At 41.3% G+C, this 18,678-nt stretch overlaps 1 protein-coding gene across 2 annotated transcripts in view; it reads right to left on the reverse strand.

The window, feature by feature from the left end:
- The window catches only part of MCF2L2 (MCF.2 cell line derived transforming sequence-like 2), a 251,590-nt gene that overhangs the window by 94,184 nt on the left and 138,728 nt on the right, over positions 1-18,678 (reverse strand). For both annotated transcript variants that reach the window (XM_004038073.5, XM_055381960.2), the window contains exons 14-15: positions 15,452-15,552; positions 3,212-3,297 (exon numbers count right to left, since the gene is read on the reverse strand). In XM_004038073.5, coding sequence (XP_004038121.4) covers positions 3,212-3,297; positions 15,452-15,552 — 187 coding nt within the window. The remainder of the gene's footprint in view (positions 1-3,211; positions 3,298-15,451; positions 15,553-18,678) is intronic.

The raw sequence follows: 18,678 nt of genomic DNA on the forward strand, positions 1-18,678 counted from the left end.
AATGGAGCTGCCCTATACAGGTGTACCATTTTTTATCTTTTATTTCAGATTTTTACTGTACCTTTTGTATATTTAGATGTGTTTAGATACACAAATACTTTCCATTGTCTTACAATTGCCTGCAGTATTCAGTACAGTAACATGCTGTACAGGTTTGTAGCCCAGGAGCAATAGGCTCTACCATATAGCTAGGTGTCTAGTAGGCTATTCCATCTAGGTTCTCGTATGTATAACCTGGGATGTTTGCACATCGATGTGGTCACCTAAAGATGCATTTATTGGCCAGGCGCCATGGCTCACGCCTGTAATCCCAGCATTTTGGGAGGCCGAGGCAGGTGGACCACCTGAGGTTAGGAGTTTGAGACCAGCCTGGCCAACATGGTGAAACTCCATCTCTACTAAAATACAAAAATTAGCCAGGTGTGGTGGCACACACCAGTAATCCCAACTACTCGGGAGGCTGAGGCAGGAGAATTGCTTGAACCTGGGAGAGGGAGGTTGCAATGACCCGAGACTGTGCCACTGCACTCCAATCTGGACGACAGAGCAAGACTGTCTCAAAAAAAAAAAAAACAAAAATGCATTTCTCAGAACTTATCCTCGTTAGGCAATGCATGACTATAATCTGTTGAGAGAGGGATGAAATCACCTGTAGTTATAGCGCTTTAAGATACTATTTGAAAAGGTTACGTTTTCCTTTTCTTTGGCACGGTTAGCTGTCTGAAATACAGTCAATTTTAACCCTAATCTCTTAATATCAGGAATGCCCTTACACCTACTTTGGAGTGTTTGGTGCTTCGATATAGTTGGATGTAATGTGTTCTCATCTGTTTTTTGCCTGATTCCTGCTCAGTTCTTCACATAGCATATTGTGTAACTCAATCTATATTTAAAACTTGTAAGCATCCGAATTATTTGGTTATGGTAGAACTTTTTACTTGCAAGTCGTGGTAGGAGTGTTTGTAGTTGGTACTAAAATGTGATGACTTGGAAGAATTAATTAATGACCTATATTTGGGGACTTTAATTGGATGCTATAGCTGCAATGAGAATAGAACCAGAGAACTCTTGATATGCAAGGTTATTCATTCTGTGATAATAATGAGAGGAATATTCGATGTCTCTTTGAGTCAGTTTTCCTTCCAATCACTTCTGCATTCTGCAGTGACACAATCCTTAATCATAGCTTTCATTACAATATTCCTTTACTCCAGACCTCAAAGACTCCTCACTGCCTCCAGCATCAAATCTAAACTCTTCTACCTGATTTTCAAGGCCCTACGTAAACTTTTCCTCCTTCATTCCCTATAGCTTGGTTTTTTTTTAAATCACTGCCACTATTATCTATCACAAATGTCAATCATGACCATACCTTGCTTAAGTTGGTTTACCTTGCCAAGAACACTGTTTTTCCTATACCTGTTGAAATTTTGGAAATCCAATTCTACCTCCTCTCTTCCCTTAACCATCTCTTCCTTCCCTCCTCCCCACATTTATATTTAGTCACATATATTATTGTACTACCTACTAATCATTCCATGTGTTTTTTTACGAGCTGTAAGTTCTGAAGGCAACCATGCCTTGTACAGTGTCCACTTAGGGTTCTGAATAATTAATCATCTCCCCAAAATCTGAAAGCCTTCTATATACCAAGCAAATTTGTTTAGTTATGCAGCAAAACTCAAATCTATAAAATCAAAAAGGAATAAGGAAATATAGATTAAACAGTTGCAGCAAAGACTGGTGATCTTAAGGTATTTAGTCAAAGCTGGTGGTAGAACAAAAACAGTAGTCTTACAGATTCTACCTCTTGATTAACTCAGTGGCTAATTTTGCCTTTTCTCAAAGTTCTTTTGCAAGAACATAAAGATATTTTTGTTTCTTTAGTTGAGTGCTGTAACTTTATTCCTTTGTGTTTCTCATAAGAAGTATGATTTGGCAGTCTGCCATACGTTTTTTGTTTTTTTTCTTCCTCTTTGAGACAGGGTCTTGCTCTGTCACCCAGGCTGCAGTGCAGCTGTGTGATCACAGCTTAGCTTACTGCAGACTTAGCTTCCTGGGCTCAAGCAATCTTCTCACCTCAGTCTCCTGAGTAGCTGAGACTACAGGTGCACCCCACCACATCCCGCTAAATGTTTTAATTTCTTGTGGAGATGGTGTCTTCACTATGTTGCTCAGGCTGGTCTTGAACTCCTGGGCTCGAGCAATCCTCCTACCTCAGCCTCCCAAAGTGTTGGAAAGTGTTGGGATTACAGACCTGAGCCACCACACCTGGCCTATTATAAGTTAATACAATAATTCATCAACTAACTTAAAGAACACTAAGACTCTTCCAAAAGTAGGTATGAGTTTTAGTAAAAGTCTCAAAAGATAAACTGTCACTTAAGGAAAACTAGAGAACATATCATTGCCAAATGGTGTTTTTCAGAGATTATACCATTCAACGCTCACATGCTGAACTGGGCCATTCATTATAACTCCAGGAACATGGCAATCAGTAAGAGCCCACATGTTTCTTTGAATACACCGTAAGTGAAAGAATATAAAGTAGTCTAGTTAATATTATGTTTAATCAAGGAGCACATTCCTAAAGATGTTTGTTCATTCATTCTACAGACATTTTTCAGAGGCCTGCTAAGAGTCAAGCATTATGATAGACGCCATGGATGATAAAAGCTTACAAGTCAAACAGCATGGGTATAAATAATGTGACTAGCACTAGAACAGGTGTCATGATGGGGATTCTGAGTATAAATATTTTTTTAAAATAAATTTCCCCGTGTTATTTTTGGCTTTTACCTCCCTAATTTAGGCTTTCTAAACGGCACAGCATTTCTGAGGATGCAAACACCTTTCTACAGAGCAAAAACAGCATTTGTATAAATTGTGTCTTTGGGGAACCAAGAGACTTTAAATGTGTTTAAATCAATAATTCAGTCAATATCAACATTAGCTTACATGTAATATTCTCTTGATAGCCCAATTTTTTAAAACACTGTATTCTTAGAACTTTGGTTTCTAAGATGTCACTTTAAGCTCTTTTGCTTGTTGCTTTTGTGGGATCCACAAATTTTGTTCTCAGGTACATAAATGAAGGTTAGTATAGAGGATAAATATTATGATTCTTATCTGGGAAAGACACGTGCTGAGGTGTAAAAGAGAGGATCCTCGCCACCCGTGCCCCGCCCCCCCCACAGATGTGCAGTCTTACCTGCGGGGGGAAAGGTCTCCGAGCCTGGCCTGCTGCTCCAGCTCAGGGTTCCCCCTTTCATGATGGCTTTCAAAGATTTCTTCATTCTGAAGTGAAAGAAATTTTGGTAAGATTTGATATTGTAGGGACCTCCTAATCTATATTTTTCTCTCTCCCAATTTCTGTGTTTGATTTTGGTTTTGAGTCTCTCGATAAGCAAAATATCCAGTTTCTCATGCCGCTCTTTCTCAGGTTTTCCCCAGCCACTCTGTGGATCCATTATGGTTTGCCCTTTTTGGCTTCCTTTAGGCACACTAAAAACTCCTTCCCAAAAGCAGGTATCGGCCGGGCGTGGTGGCAGGCGCCTGTAATCCCAGCTACTCTGGAGGCTGAGGCAGGAGAATTGCTCGAACCTGGGAGGCGGAGGTTGCAGTGAGCCAAGATCACACCATTGCACTCCAGCCTCAGCAACAGAGCGAGACGCCATATCAAAAAAACAAACAAACAAACAAACAGGTGTCCTTTCCCCTTAATCATGAAGGGCTATTCACACTTTACTGCCCCACCCCTATTGATTCATAAGAGGACAGTAAAGCGATCACTGCATTCAACATCTCCTTTTTTTTTTTTTTCTTGTAAGAAATCAAGGTCTGGAAAAGTTGCACTCGCCCTGAGACCAGAAAGTGCTGGAGGCAGAGATGAAGTAAGCCCAGTGTAGGCTTTCACAGATGCGTGATAACAAGTCTAACTAAAGAAGTACCTGGGATACTAGTTTTGCCAATTCAGCTCTAAAACAATATGGCAATCTTATATTCCAAGTATATATATATTTGTATTTATAGTAGAGATGGAGTTTCACCATGTTGGCTAGGCTGGTCTTGAACTCCTGACCTCAAATGATCCACTGACCTCGGCCTCCTAAAGTGGAGGAAACATATATATATGTTTTCCTTTTAAAATAGGATGTCAGTCCAATAAGAATCTAAATTTTAGTTCCCTCTAATATATATATCTGACTAGGGACCAGATAATACTTTTCATGTGTCAATATATAAAAGTTGGCCAGGTGCGGTGGCTCATGCCTGTAATCCCAGCACTTTAGGAGGCTGAGGTCAGTGGATCATTTGAGGTCAGGAGTTCAAGACCAGCCTAGCCAACATGGTGAAATCCCATCTCTACTAAAAATACAAAAGTTAGCCAGGCATGGTGGCAGGCACCTGTAATCCAGCTATTTGGGAGGCTGAGGCAGGAGAATCACTTGAGCCTGGGAGGCAGAGGTTGCGGTGAGCTGAGATTGCACCACTGCACTCCAGTCTGGGCGACACAGTGAGACCCTGTCTCAAAAGAAAAAAATATATATATTTTTTTTATTATATTGTTTATTAAACAAATAAAAATAAAAGATATCTCATCAGTTACGATGTAAATGAAAAAATGTGTGTGTGTGTGTGCGTGTGTGTGTGTTATGATGTACTTCTTGTGAGTTGTGGTCAGGCTTTGAAAGCCACTATGTATGTGTGTGTGTGTGTAAACAGAAGTATCAGTCCCAGGATTCAAATTCAAACCAGTCCCGGTCAAATTCAATCTAATTATTTTCACCACACTACCAAAAGTCTTTCTTCACATTTTCTATATAAAGTTGAACTAATTAATACAGCAGTGAATGTTACATTGTATCCTTTTGCAGTTTCTCATCTGTGACATTACTATGCCCGAATTCCCCACTGGACTTTGAACTCAGTCTTACTCATCTTTGGATCCCCAGCGTGTAATACAGGCCCTTCATAAAGAGTGACCATTATTACTAACAAAATTTCCTCTCACTGTGAAACCTGCTCCCAATTATAAAATGAATTGTACTCTTTCGAACTCCGTTGATCTATTGTATGCGGGGTGGATCATAGAGTCTTATTTCATAATAACCTAGTGATGGAAAAATAACAATGATTCAGGAGTAGGTAATGGACCTTGTCATCTTTTACACTGAATGATGACATCTCCCTAATTTATAGATTTTGTCATGCATGAGATGCCCTCAGGAGCTTGCAGAAATGCCTTGGCACGTTGCTCTGCTGACATGTGTCAGATGGCTGGTGGGGAGGTAGAGGGAGTCTCCTCTGCCAAGCAAGTCTAATGGAATATAACACTGGTGCCATTGAGGATGCAATGAGAAGGACCCACAGCAGATCCAGAGACTGCATTCATAAAAGCTGCACAGTATACCAATGTTTTATTAAGGTATAGACAGATTAGTTGTGTTCTAGCATAGTGGTTTTCAAAGCCTGACCACAGCTCACAAGAAATACATCATAACACACACACACACACATACACACACATATTTTTTCATTTACATCGTAACTGATGAGATATCTTTTATTTTTATTTGTTTAATTTTTTATTTCTTTTTTTTTTGAGATCAAAGGTGAATTGTAGCCAAAGTACTTTTAGGAAATTTTAAAATTACACATTTTGAAAGCTCTAGGAGGAAGAGAGCATATTCAAGTAAAACCTTTCTTTTATTCAAATAGTAGACTAAAAAATTGACCATAGACTAACTCAGCAATTGCTGCCATATTTCTTAGTGAGGGATTCCTTATGAGCTCCACTGAATGATAAAAGGATACTCTTCCAAATCAGAGCAACAATCATTTCTTGTGACACTGCATCCTTTTTCCCTTCCTTCACCCTGAATTGCCCCTAGGGTATACCTAGGAGAGGGAGGGCTGGCAACCAGCTGCTGCTGTGAAAGGGATGTCACTCACGGCGGAACAGCCCCTCTCCCCTTATGGTCATTTTATCCTGAAGAAAAAGGGTGGCAAAAAGATGGCAAAAAAGATTGCTGATCACAGATCACTGTTACAAATACAACAATTGGCTGGGCATGGTGGCTCACGCCTGTAATCCCAGCACTTCGGGAGGCCGAGGCGAGCGGATCACGAGGTCAAGAGTTCAAGACCAGCCTGACCAACATGGTGAAAACCCGTCTCTACTAAAAATACAAAAATCAGCCGGGCATGGTGGCGCATGTCTGTAGTCCCAGCTATTCAGGAGGCTGAGGCAGGAAAGTCACTTGAACCCGGAGGTGGAGGTTGAGTGAACCAAGATTGTGCCATTGCACTCCAGCCTGGGCGACAGAGCAAGATTCCATCTCCAAAAAAAAAAAAGGAGGGGGTGGCAATGAGACAGGGAACTGCTCTGGGTCCAACTCCCCTCACATACCCCCAACCCCCATATCCACCCCACAAACCTCCACCTCCCCACTTCCAGCCTCTCTCCAGTTTCAAAGTGATGCCAACCAACACACGGGCTCTCCAGGAGCACCTTGAAAGGTAACTTCTTACATTTTTCCAAAACACTTATAATCTAATTGTTCTTTCTCCCCTATATTTTGAAGAAATGCATGCTCTCAAAATTGAAAAAAACACCTAGAGGAATTTTGTAAAAAAAATATTTTTTTCCAGTTTCTCCAAAGGACATATAAACCCTTTTTAAACTTAGATTTTGAAAAGTCCCAATAGCTAATTTTCAATCAATTATTGAAATTGTTTTTTTTCTTCCCTAAAGGGGAGATACCAACCTTTGAACAAAATTAAATTAACTTTTCCCCAAAGTTAAATGATTTTACTTTGTGATTTTAGGAATGTGTAGAAAGTGATTTCAGTTCCAACTCTTTTAAAGCAAGGGTATCTGGGCCGGGCGTGGTGGCTCCCTCCTGTAATCCTAGTGCTTTGGGAGGCCAAGGTGGGGCAGATCACCTAAGGTCAGGAGTTCGAGATCAGCCTGGCCAACATAGAGAAACCCCATCTCTACTAAAAACACAAAATTAGCTGGGTATAGTGGTGCGCGCCTGTACTCCCAGCTACTCGGGAGGCTGAGGCAGGAGAATCGCTTGAACCCAGGAGACGGAGGTTGCAGTGAGCTGAGATCACGCCACTGCACTCCAGCCTGGGCAACAGAGTGAGTCTCTGTCAAAAAACAAACAAACAAGCAAACAAACAAACAAAAACAAGGGTATCTGGTAATTTAAGGTGAAAGTATTATTCACTATTATGATCAATTTTCTTAAAAACAGGAGCTATTAGGCCCAATTCTGAGGAGAGAAAAAAAAGCAGATTTCAAGGGCCCGTGCCACCTTCTTTGTTTAAAGTATAAAGAATGATAATAAAATGTTAAAGGTTCAGCATTTTCTGGCATTGTAAATTTAATTAATTATGTAAATTAATTATGGAAATGAGAAATAAAATGAAAAGGTATGTCAAGTAAGAATCAATAATTATCAAAATGTTCTCTACCAAATGGGATGCAGGGGAGAAGGGTGAGAAGAAGGGAAGGAAATAAAGGCAAAGGCATTTGCCCACAGCCTCAGTCCAGGGTGTTCTACATGACGCAGCCCCAGAGTAAAAAATACTAGCCACAGGAATGAGTGGCTCTGTCTTCCTCTCCAGAACTGATGGGAAAAAAAGGGGAAACCTCACCTTTTTTTTTTTGGAAACTCACTGGGTTATGACATGGAGAACAGGAAGAGAATCTACCCTAGCAGTACATTCACAGCTGGTTTGTCTGCCCTATTTGCTCCATCTCCCTGGCTCTTCCTAGCACTTCTTTTCCTACTTTCCATTTTCATTGGCTGCAAAAGCCACTTAAATATTCCTTTGGAAAACTGGGCAGTCTGTCCCCTTTTTAAAACCGCAACTATTTCCAGGAGAGTTAAAGGGCTTTCAGACTGCCCATCATTCATGCATTGTGGTGAACTAGGTCAGATTGCCTCTACCTTTAGTCCAGATCAGCTGCCTTGGGAGGGCGCTTCCTGGAGGAAAGGATGAGGAGAGGAAGGTTTTAGGACATTGTATAGACTGAAGCCCCTTTGGAGGGGAAGGGCAAGCTTGAGGAACAAGCCTCAGTGTTCCTGAGGCTTTGTGGAAATGAGAAATGAATAGAGAAAGATAAGAAACTGGATCCTAAATGCAATTTTGCCTATTTCAAAATTTTCACAGGGTCTTTTTTTTTTTTTTTGAGACAATGTCTTGCTCTGTCACCCAGGCTGAAGGGCAGTGGTGTGATCATAGCTTCCTGAAGCTTGCAGCCTCGAACTCCTGAGCTCAAGCGATCATCCTGCTTCAGCCTCCCAAAGCGCTGGGATTACAGGCATGAGCCACCACCCCCAGCCTCAGGGTCTTTTTAATCCCTAAGATCTTAAATTTCCTAGCTACTATTGTTAGTAATGAGTTCAATTTACTTACTGGTTAAATTGGCTTTTATTATTATTATTTTATTTTATTTTATTTTATTTTATTTTATTTTATTTTATTTTATTTTATTTTATTTTATTTTATTTGAGACAAGAGTCTTGTGCTGTCGCCCAGGCTGTGGTGCAGTGGCGCAATCTCTGCTCACTGCAAGCTCTGCCTCCCGGGTTCACGCCATTCTCCTGCCTCAGCCTCCCGAGTAGCTGGGACTACAGGCGCCCGCCACCACGCCCAGCTAATTTTTTGTATTTTTAGTAGAGACGGGGTTTCACCATGTTGGCCAGGATGGTCTCGATCTCCTGACCTCATAGTCTGGACTAATACTCTAAACGCTATTGGCAATAGTTTGTTTACAGGAAAAACATCTTCTTATAAAGCTGACTGCAAATGTTTTAACAAATTTGCAAATAGTAATTCTGTTTAAAATATCAGGAAGTGAGAAACATGTTATGTGATAACTCTTCCCCATTCCCGAACCAAGAAAATGTAAAGGAAGTAAGTGTGCCAAGGACACTGAAAGGAAGCTGCCCGTACATCTTGAATCTTCTCAGGCTGTTTGGTTTCTTCTGATTTTAAGCTCCATGGATAAATTTCATTGTAACAATTTTTATGTCTGTAAATCTTAACCCATAAATAAAATCACAAATCAGAAAAGTACTTTATTAGGCCAGTCTTTGTCCAAGCAAATTTGGTCCCAAAGCTAGTTTACAAATAATTGCCACACAGCTACAAGGCCAGTGGGTTGACTATCCTAGCATCAATGGTGTGGGCAGGGCTGCGGCCTCTGGGGCAGCATTAGCCCCAAGTGACAGAGGGTAAAGGTGCTCTTAACAATCTATGAGACCCCTCACAACCTGGACTCAGCTGTCATAAGCCTTTACTTCTTATGTTCTTCCTAAGTACTTTATCGGGCCAACAAATTCATCCCATGAGGAATCCAAGATGGAAACGTCAAAGCTGTCTTTGGTATCATGCTTCCTCCCCCTACCTTCTCTGCCTTGATCCCCTCCTTCATTCCACACATTTTCTCTGATAGTCGTGTTCTAGCCACTAGGGAGAACGTTTCAGTCAATGGGTATGATTTCTGCTCATCTCTTTTTGCCATAGCTACTAGTAAGCTCTCACCACTGATGTCTCAGCTGACTGTGACAACTGCCAGCGGCTGGTCAGCCTGCCTGCCTTCATCTAACCTGCTCTTTACTGTCTACCAGAGTCAGCTTTGTAATACACAGGTGCCCTCCTCCTCCTGTCAACATTCCTCAACCAAAGCCTCAGTAAACTGTCTCTCATCTACCTTCCCAGCATTCTTGAGCCATTCCCAGGATAGCCTAGGCCCTTTAGACCTCTGAGATGTTATACCCTTCCTTATTCTGGAATGCCCTTCAGTGTCTTACCCACCTTTCAGAGTTCTATTTATTCTTTTTTTTTTTTTTTTTTTAGACGGAGTCTCACTCTGTCACCCAGGCTGGAGAGCAGTGGCACCATCTTGGCTCACTGCACCCTCTGCCTCCCAGGTTCAAGCGATTCTCCTGCCTCAGCCTCCTGAGTAGCTGGGATTACAGGTGCCTGCCACCATGCCCAGCTAATTTTTGTATTTTTAGTAGAGACGAGGTTTCACCATGTTGGTCAGTCTGGTCTTGAACTCGTGAACTCAGGTGATCCACCCACCTCAGCCTCCCAAAGTGCTGGGATTACAGGCGTGAGCCACCACGCCCAGCCTTATTTATTCTTTAGAGTTGAATTCAAATGCCACCTCCTTTGACAGCCATCCTTGATGTCCTCGTGAGGAATTACTTTCTCTACCACATTATATATTCCTTTTACTGTAGAAACGTCATTCTGCTTTATATTATAAATTATTAGAAATATGTTGTTTCCCCCATGAAAGTTTCAAGTTTCCTGAGTTTAGGCCTGATACAATCATTTTCATATGACCCACAGCAATTGCCTTAATATATATTAAATTGAGCTGAATAAGCCATGTACCCAGTTGAACACACCAAATATTTTAGTGATGTCATTTCTTTATTGGTGAAAGAGCAAGGCCAACGTTGATCTTAATGTTATTCTCTCTTTTATCTTATTCAGCTCCCTCAACAAAAATACATTCTCATGGATTAATGTAATCACCACCTCACTCCTCTCAACTTTAGACCCTATACTAGCCTGAGAAATCCAGATCCAACTTAATGAGTTCTCCTTTATCCCAAGTCCTCATGACCTATAAATGTAACCTCTAGGACAATGTTACAAAGAGTGAGATCTTTATACCACCTGCATTCTTGTCACCAAACGTGTAAGTTAAAAATTCAGATTCCGAGTGTGGTGGCTCACACCTGTAATCCCAGCACTTTGGGAGGCTGAGCCAGGTGGGTCACCTGAGGTCAGGAGTTCGAGACCAGCCTGGGCAACATGGTGAAACCCTGTCTCTACTAGAAAAACAAAAATTAGACAGGCATGGTGACAGGCACCTGTAATCCCAGCTACTCTAGAGGCTAAGGCAGGAGAATCACTTGAACCTGGGAGGCAGAAGTTGCAGTGAGCTGAGATCACTCCATGGCACTCCAGCCTGGGCAACAAAGTGAGACTCTGTCTCCAAAAAAAAAAAAAAATTTAGATTCCAGGACCCGACCCTACACCTCCCTAATTAGAATCTCAGAGAGTGGGGCCCTGGGAATCTGCATAATTCATAACCTTCTCAGAGCTGTGGTACACAAGAAACCATGAGAATCTTTGTTCTGGAAACTTCAGAGAACTTGGCTGAGGGCTACCCCAGGATTTGGTGGCGTCCCTGAATCTCCCATTAGCTCTGACACTGACTAGACTTCAAATATCATAGAAGGCAAGCATTGAAATGTGTTTATAGTTCACACAGTTTTCTTGTTGAGAATCAGAAATATTAATAAAACTTTTGGGAGTCAAAGTAATGAGAAGACAAGGAACTGAATTTGGCCCCTGATCTGTTATCATTTGGCAGTAAGGTACATATTCAACAATAGGATAATTCTGTATAAGACCTGAATCTGACCTTCTTTCATCTTCTTTTCATCTTTCACACTGACCATTCTGTCTCTAAACACAGGATTAAATGAGGAACTAAAATTCACCAAGATCCTGCTAGGTGTCAGGTACAGTGCTAGCTGCTTCCACACATTCCTCATTTAATCAGCCACCCGTGAAATTGCTATGATTTATCACCATTTGGCAGAAAAGGACATTTAGGGCACAAGAGATTAAATAAGCTGCTGGTTGGGTATATTAAGTATTAATAAATAATCAGATAGATAAGTTAGGTAGTTAAGTAAGCTGCCAGATTAGTAAACAGCTAGTTTCAAATCCCAGCTCCAACATTTACTAGTTGTATGACCCTTGGGGAAACTCAACCTCTGAGTCTCATGGCACTGCTGATAAAACGGAAAACATTGTCCTCACAAGGTTCTGAGGACTAGAGATGGACTCAGGTACACACAGCACCCAGTACAATGTCTGGCCTTCAGCCAATGATAGCAACCCTTCACTCACCTCTCCATTCCCTTCCAGCCCCTGCATTCAAAAACTTTTATTTATTTATTTTTTTAATTTAGGAGGCTCTTTGCTCAGAATCCTGAAAAGGCTTTTGTTACTTTATTTTTTCTTTTTTCATCTTCTGGGAGCACAGAATAGGCTTCTGCTCCTTTAAATAACTTTAACAGGCACCAAAGAAACACTGCTAGCTCTTTCTTAATTCTGTAGGTCCACATTTAGGAAAAAGAAATTGTCAGCCTCTGACTTATTTCCAGCTTACAAAAAGGCTGTGATGTTGGCAGCCCGGGGAAAGCAGTTCCCGTGAGTCATGCTTTCAGCTTTCAGCCAGTGAAGAACAGGAAATAGTCACATCACTATTGCCAACAAGCACAGCGAATCGCTTCCACCACAGGGCTTTCCCAGATGACGTCAGTGAGCCAAGTACAGGGCATCACCCTTGCCAGATGGCCCCGGAAGAGTCTCAGCTGCCCTGTGAAGTTTGGCTTCTCAAGCTCCCCAGAACCAGCATGGCAAGGATCACCCCTCCAGAAAAGGAAATGATTTCTCTGATCATGATCAAACCATGTCATAATTTTAGCTGTAGGTGGTGAGTATCAGTGACTGTATTATAGCTGGTTTTGGTTCACAGCTATTTTTTTTCTCGGTATATTTACTCTCAAGGGCAAAGGGGTGGCATTTATCACAACGTTATGATTCACTCTACCAGACTGGCCGTGTTTCATTTCATCTTTGAGTTCTAGACCTAAGGCCAAAAGGATGTCAGAATCGCCACCCAGAGTTACATGCATGCTCAATGCAACCTGGCCATCTCTCTCGGACAGTGGCCACTAAACACAAGCTGCAATGATTATTGTTGATGTTAGTCAGTTGATTTGTCCCCCTTTTAATAATCCATGATCCACACAGACATGAATCTAAACCTTTTTTTTGAACCTATCTTTTTCTTACTAGTTTTCTTACATATTTTGGAATAACAATTTCCCTGGTTATAATACACAATGTGTGAAACACTAATTGCATTTATTGGTCCTAAATTCATTCCTCAGTCTAGGATTTGGGGATTTAGTGCACAAATCCACTTTCTTCCTGCTCATGTTGTTCATGCCTTTATGGATTCTGTTTACATTTCCTCCCATAGCCTTGGTCTTTCTAAGCAGAAATCTGACCAGCCTCTGTTCCTACTCTGCTTCCTCCACCACCTTGACTGTTAACATACACTGTTGTGGGAAAAGCTTTTCATTAAATACGCAAACAAATCAACAATAAGGAAGAAAACAACTGAAGCACAGAAGGATGATTGTAACATGGACTTGTGCTTGTTTAACAGTACCCATACTGTTTGGTGAGTTGCCTAAATACAGAGGGAGATGGCAACTTAACAGGATGGGTTTGGAGTCTGAATTAAATAAACAACATGGCAAAAGAAGGAAGAAACCAAAAGTTGGGTGACCAGGGCTTCTTGGATTCTACTCAACACTTTCCACACCTACAGGCCTCTGATTCTATCCCCACCGCTGCTCCTACACTGTCTATGTTTCTCTTTTACAACAACAACAAAAAAATAGCACTTGTTTACTGTTCACAATTATTGAAATAAATCACTCTAATTTGGATTCCTTTATATGAGAACTTCCATAAGCTTAAAACTCCCGTAGCATCTTTATAGCGTACAGGTCATAAATATGTTGTCTGAAGACAGGCAAAGTAGGTCATAGAGATAGGAAGTGAGTTCACATCATGGCGTGAGTCAAGGCAGCAGCACATGAGCTCAGGGGCCAAATCTGAGCTGTGATCATGGGACACCGTCCTCACCTTCAGAGATGACATTCTCCCAGAAGTCCAGGGTGCGGAAATGGATAGGCTGATGTTCACTTTTGAAGAGGACCACAGTGAAACCCTTTTAATATTACCTAATGATTCCACAGACCTCCTGGGTGTTAAATCAGGTGAATCTATTTTTAAAATTGCTATTTACTTTTTTAGGTGGCTGATCAGGACAGTATGAAATTTCATACAGTTTCCTAACTTGAGAAAACATGGTGATGCAATTCCTCCAACCAGGAGGGATTTATGGACAGCGGTGGCTACGTCCTAATCTGCCCAGAATACAGGATGACTAAACAAATTGGCAAACGGACGCAGCTTTCTCTCTAAGAAAAGTCTGCTGAGAACCCTCGTTCCCACTCTGTTTCTGCCTCCAAGAAGAAAAGCCTAAAACTCACTTTCTTCCGGACTCTTTAAAGGTCAGTGGAGTTCCTCTGGGGTTCATATTCAGATACTTTGGGGATTGATGATGGATCATAAATGTTGCTGAAGTTCATTTGAGCCCATGGCCTCTGGTTTCAGAACCATTCAGCCAGTCAAATATTTAATTTTTAGTGAGGCAAGGGAAAGGGAACCCCTTCGGGGGCTGCTATGCAACAACTTATATTCACAATTCACAATTAAATATACTTCAGTTTCTAAATATATGTTACTTTAAAATTATACAGTGCTTAGCAATTTTCAAATTTTCATTTCGTGCTCAAAATATTTTCAGGAGGTAGCTGTTGTTATACCCATTTGTACAAGCAAGAAACTGAGGTTTCAAGAGGTTATGTTGCTTAAACCCAGATCTGCCTGATTCCAAACCTTATGTTCTTTTTAAACTTCTATTTTGAAATAATTATATTAAGTCACATGAGGTTGCAAAGAAATGGAAAGTCTCATGTCCCCTTTCTCCAAACCTCGTCCAATGTTAACATCTAAGAAATTGACACTGGCACAATCCACAGAGCCTATTCAGGGTTCACCAGTTATTCACGCACTTGTGTGTGTGCATGTGTGTGTGCAGCTCTGTGCAATTTTGTCATGCTGTTTTTTTTTTTGAGACGTAGTTTCGCTCTGTTGCCCAGGCTGGAGTACAGTGGCACAGTCTCTGCTCACTGTAACCTCCACCTTCCAGTTTCAAGCGATTTTCCTGCCTCAGCCTCCTGAGTAGCTGGGATTACAGGCATCCGCCACCACGCCCATCTAATTTTTGTATTTTTAGTAGAGACAAGGTTTCACCATGCTAGCCAGACTGGTCTCAAACTCCTGACCTCATGATCTTCCCACCTCGGCCTCCCAAAGTGCTGGGACTACAGGCGTGAACCACCGCGCCCGGCCTGTCATGCTCTTTTTATACACGAACCATACACTGTTCTACCAATTTTAAATATGAAGTCAGATTACAGAAATAAATAAAATGATTTTTCTTTTACTACAACAGTATCTACCAATAATTACATACATGACCAAATAGCTTTCACTTCTAGCTGCCGTTAAGAAGAAAGAAAAGGATGAAAAGAAAAAAAATCCTATAAACCCCAGTTCTTGAAAGCATTTGTCTGTGCTATGTGCCTTAGGTACAGATTAAGGAAACACAATTTGTTGATTTATTGATAATTGTGACAGCAATCTTCCCTCTTGTCAGGAAGTTCTATAAGTAAAATAAAGGTAATTTTACCTTGACTTCAAATTTAGTCTCATCATCTTCCTTTCCCCGGGAGTTCAACTCTGTCTCCGTATAAGGTTCCTCAGACGTTCTCAGAGGACGAGCTAGAGGGACTAAGAAAACCTGCCATTAATGTGGTTATTTGACTTATAAACTATAACTCAGTGCACTTTGTCTGACTTGGACAAATAGCTGGACCATGTCAATGTGGTTAACTATAAAAGCTCAGTTGAGCTGCTGCGTTGATTTCCTAGGGGTGGATGAAATTGGAGGTGAAGGAGAGACACAGAGAAGAAATAGAATCCTTGACTCCAGGGACTTGACATTTCAGCAGAAGAGAAAAAAGTCACACCCAGCACCATATGAAACATTAAACTACAACAAATCTGTACATATAGCAGTGTGGTAAAGAATAGTAGATTTTCTGTCATTCCCATTTTTAAGGCCCAGCTAAAAGGTCACTTTTGGCTGGGTTTGGTGGCTCACACCTGTAATCCCAGCACTTTGGGAGGCTGAGGCGGGCAGATCACCTGAGGTCAGGAGTTCAAGACCAGCCCGGCTAACATGGTGAAATCCCGTCTCTATTAAAAATACAAAAATTATCCGGGAACAGTGGCAAGTGCCTGTAATCCTAGTTACTTGGGAGGCTGAGGCAGGAGAATCACTTGAACCTGGGAGGCGGAGGTTGCAGTGAGCTGAGATTGAGCCACTGCACTCCAGCCTGGGCAACAGAGCAAGACTCCATCTCAAACAAATAAACAGACAAACAAACAAAAAGGCCACTTTCCTCATGAAGTCTTCCATATTACAAACTTTATGGATTCTTTTATGCACTGCTGCTTTGGCATGCATCATGTGTACAGCATAATGTTGCACTTGATGTTGTTCTTGGATTCAAAGACTAAATTCTAGGTACTACATTGTATTGAATATATTTTCCATTATAAAGGTAATTAATTTTTGCTTATTACAGAAAATCTGAAAAACACTAAAATCTTAACACTGAAGCACAATCACTTAGTATATTTCCTTACAGTCTTCTTTCAAATGCTCTCCCTCTTTTTACACACATACATGTACACACACAATCATACTATGATTGTATTGTAAGAGGATGGCCATGCCTGCTGCTCTTGCTCTTTTCTCTTGGTCACTCTATCTCCCTTCTCCCCACCTGGGAAATATCCTTTCTTCAAGCTCCATGGCCATTTGGTAATAAAATTGGGACTTGGAGAGGAGAAGCCCTGGTTAGGCCTCAAGGCTTCCTAACCCACCTTACCAGCTTTACCAAGCATTGTGGGTGATGGCCACAAGGCTAACAGATAAGAGGTACTTTGAATTCTTATTTGTCACAGTCACCACCCTTGTATATGCTGGTCCCTTGGGAAACTCACAGGAGACGTGATTAATCCCAGGCAGGATTTGAGCATTTCTTTCTTTCTTTTTTTTTTTTTTTGAGATGGAGTCTCACTCTGTCGCCAGGCTGGAGTGCAGTGGTGTGATCTCAGCTCACTGCAACCTCCGCCTCCCAGGTTCAAGCGATTCTTCTGCCTCAGCCTCCCAAGTAGCTGGGATTACAGGCGCGCACCACCATACCCAGCTAATTTTTGTATTTTTAGTAGCGACGGAGTTTTACCACGTTGGACAGGATGGTCTTACTCTCTTGACCTCATGATCTGCCTGCCTCGGCCTCCCAAAGTGCTGGGATTACAGGCATGAGCCACTGTGCCCAGCCAATTTTAGCATTTGTAGGTCCCAAGACCAAAATGCCATTCATCGAACGCCACCAATATATCACCCTGATTCTTAGCTATGGTAGACTTGATGGAGGTTGACCATCTGATCTCCAGAGGCCCCTTCCAACCCTTCCATTCTGTGAGCCAACTGGAAGCAGCTTGGGCTTTCTATGGGTTTTTCATAGATGTTATGTTGAAAATCGCAGAAAATTACACTGCTACCCCAGGCTATACATATTACCATTAATGCTGCTTTGTAATAACAGACAATCCTTTGGGCTCCTCCCTCTCTGTGGGATCTCTATAAAGTGAGTGATTCCAGGCACAATAACTAGATGCTAGAAATGCATGCACTATAATTTGTGACACCATGACTGAGAAGCGCCTGTCCTTGACACTGTAAGTAGAGTGAAGCAGTGAAAGGTGGGGCCACAGAAGCCACACTGCCAGTGTTCAAACCTTGCTCTTCCATGCACGAGACAAACATGATTACAGTCACCTCTGTACCTTACCTTTTTCATCTGTAAAGTAGGGAAAAATGAGAAATCCTATAGTAAAGGGCTGTGATAAGGCTTTAATGAGTTCATTTGTGAAGAATGTAGATCATATACAATGCATAACACATTTTAGCTATTATTGCCACATGGCACTAAAAAGTTTTTTCACGTTCCTTATGAACTTCAGAGGTGTTAAAAGTTGTAGCCAAGGCATCCAGCTAACAAGAGTCAGAGCTGAAATTCCATCTCTTAAGCCCCTCCACACATCTTCTTTACACTGTGAAATACAATTGCTTATCTTGGCACAGACTCAGTTACTAAGGAATCAGACAAAAATGTTTGAAAATCCTTTTAGTGACTTGCTGGAGTCCACACTCAGTAGATACTTGCCAAAAACAAAAGTGCAGGATTGTTCTGCAAAACGAGCTAGTTATTTGACTTAGGTCAATGACAACCTGTTCAGACTTGACAAAGACCTATTTATTCTGGGAAGGAGTGTTATCTATTATGAAATCTTGTATTTGAAAAGCCGAGAAACAACCCTGTAATTCCTGCTTTATTTACTTGAAACAAACATATGTACCTGGAAACAATGAATGAGGCCAAGTCATAGATGTGAACATAGTTTAGCTTGAGGATAGACGAAAGGTCAAGAGAACCAAGTTCTGTTTCCAATCATCTAAGAAGGATGTCTCCGTGTATGTTTGGGTATGTCTGTGGTATGTGTATGCAAGTGTGTTAGAGTGTATACGTGGATGTATGTGTGTGTGTTTGCAGATAAAAATTCAGGAAAGAAATACACTAAATGTTATCAAGGCTTACTTCTAAAAAGTAGGATACATGGTGGAAGACAAGGGATTGTAAATTGTACTAAATGGAGAATTACCAAAACACCCCACAATTTTCAGATAAACAAAAACTGGAAGAATTTATTGCTAACAGGCCAGGCATGGTGGCTCACAACTGTAATTCCAGCTCTTAGGGAGGCAGAGGCAGGAGGATAGCT

This window comes from Gorilla gorilla, chromosome 2 (genome assembly GCF_029281585.2).
Source record: "Gorilla gorilla gorilla isolate KB3781 chromosome 2, NHGRI_mGorGor1-v2.1_pri, whole genome shotgun sequence".
In the NCBI taxonomy this organism is placed as follows: Eukaryota; Metazoa; Chordata; class Mammalia; order Primates; family Hominidae; genus Gorilla; species Gorilla gorilla.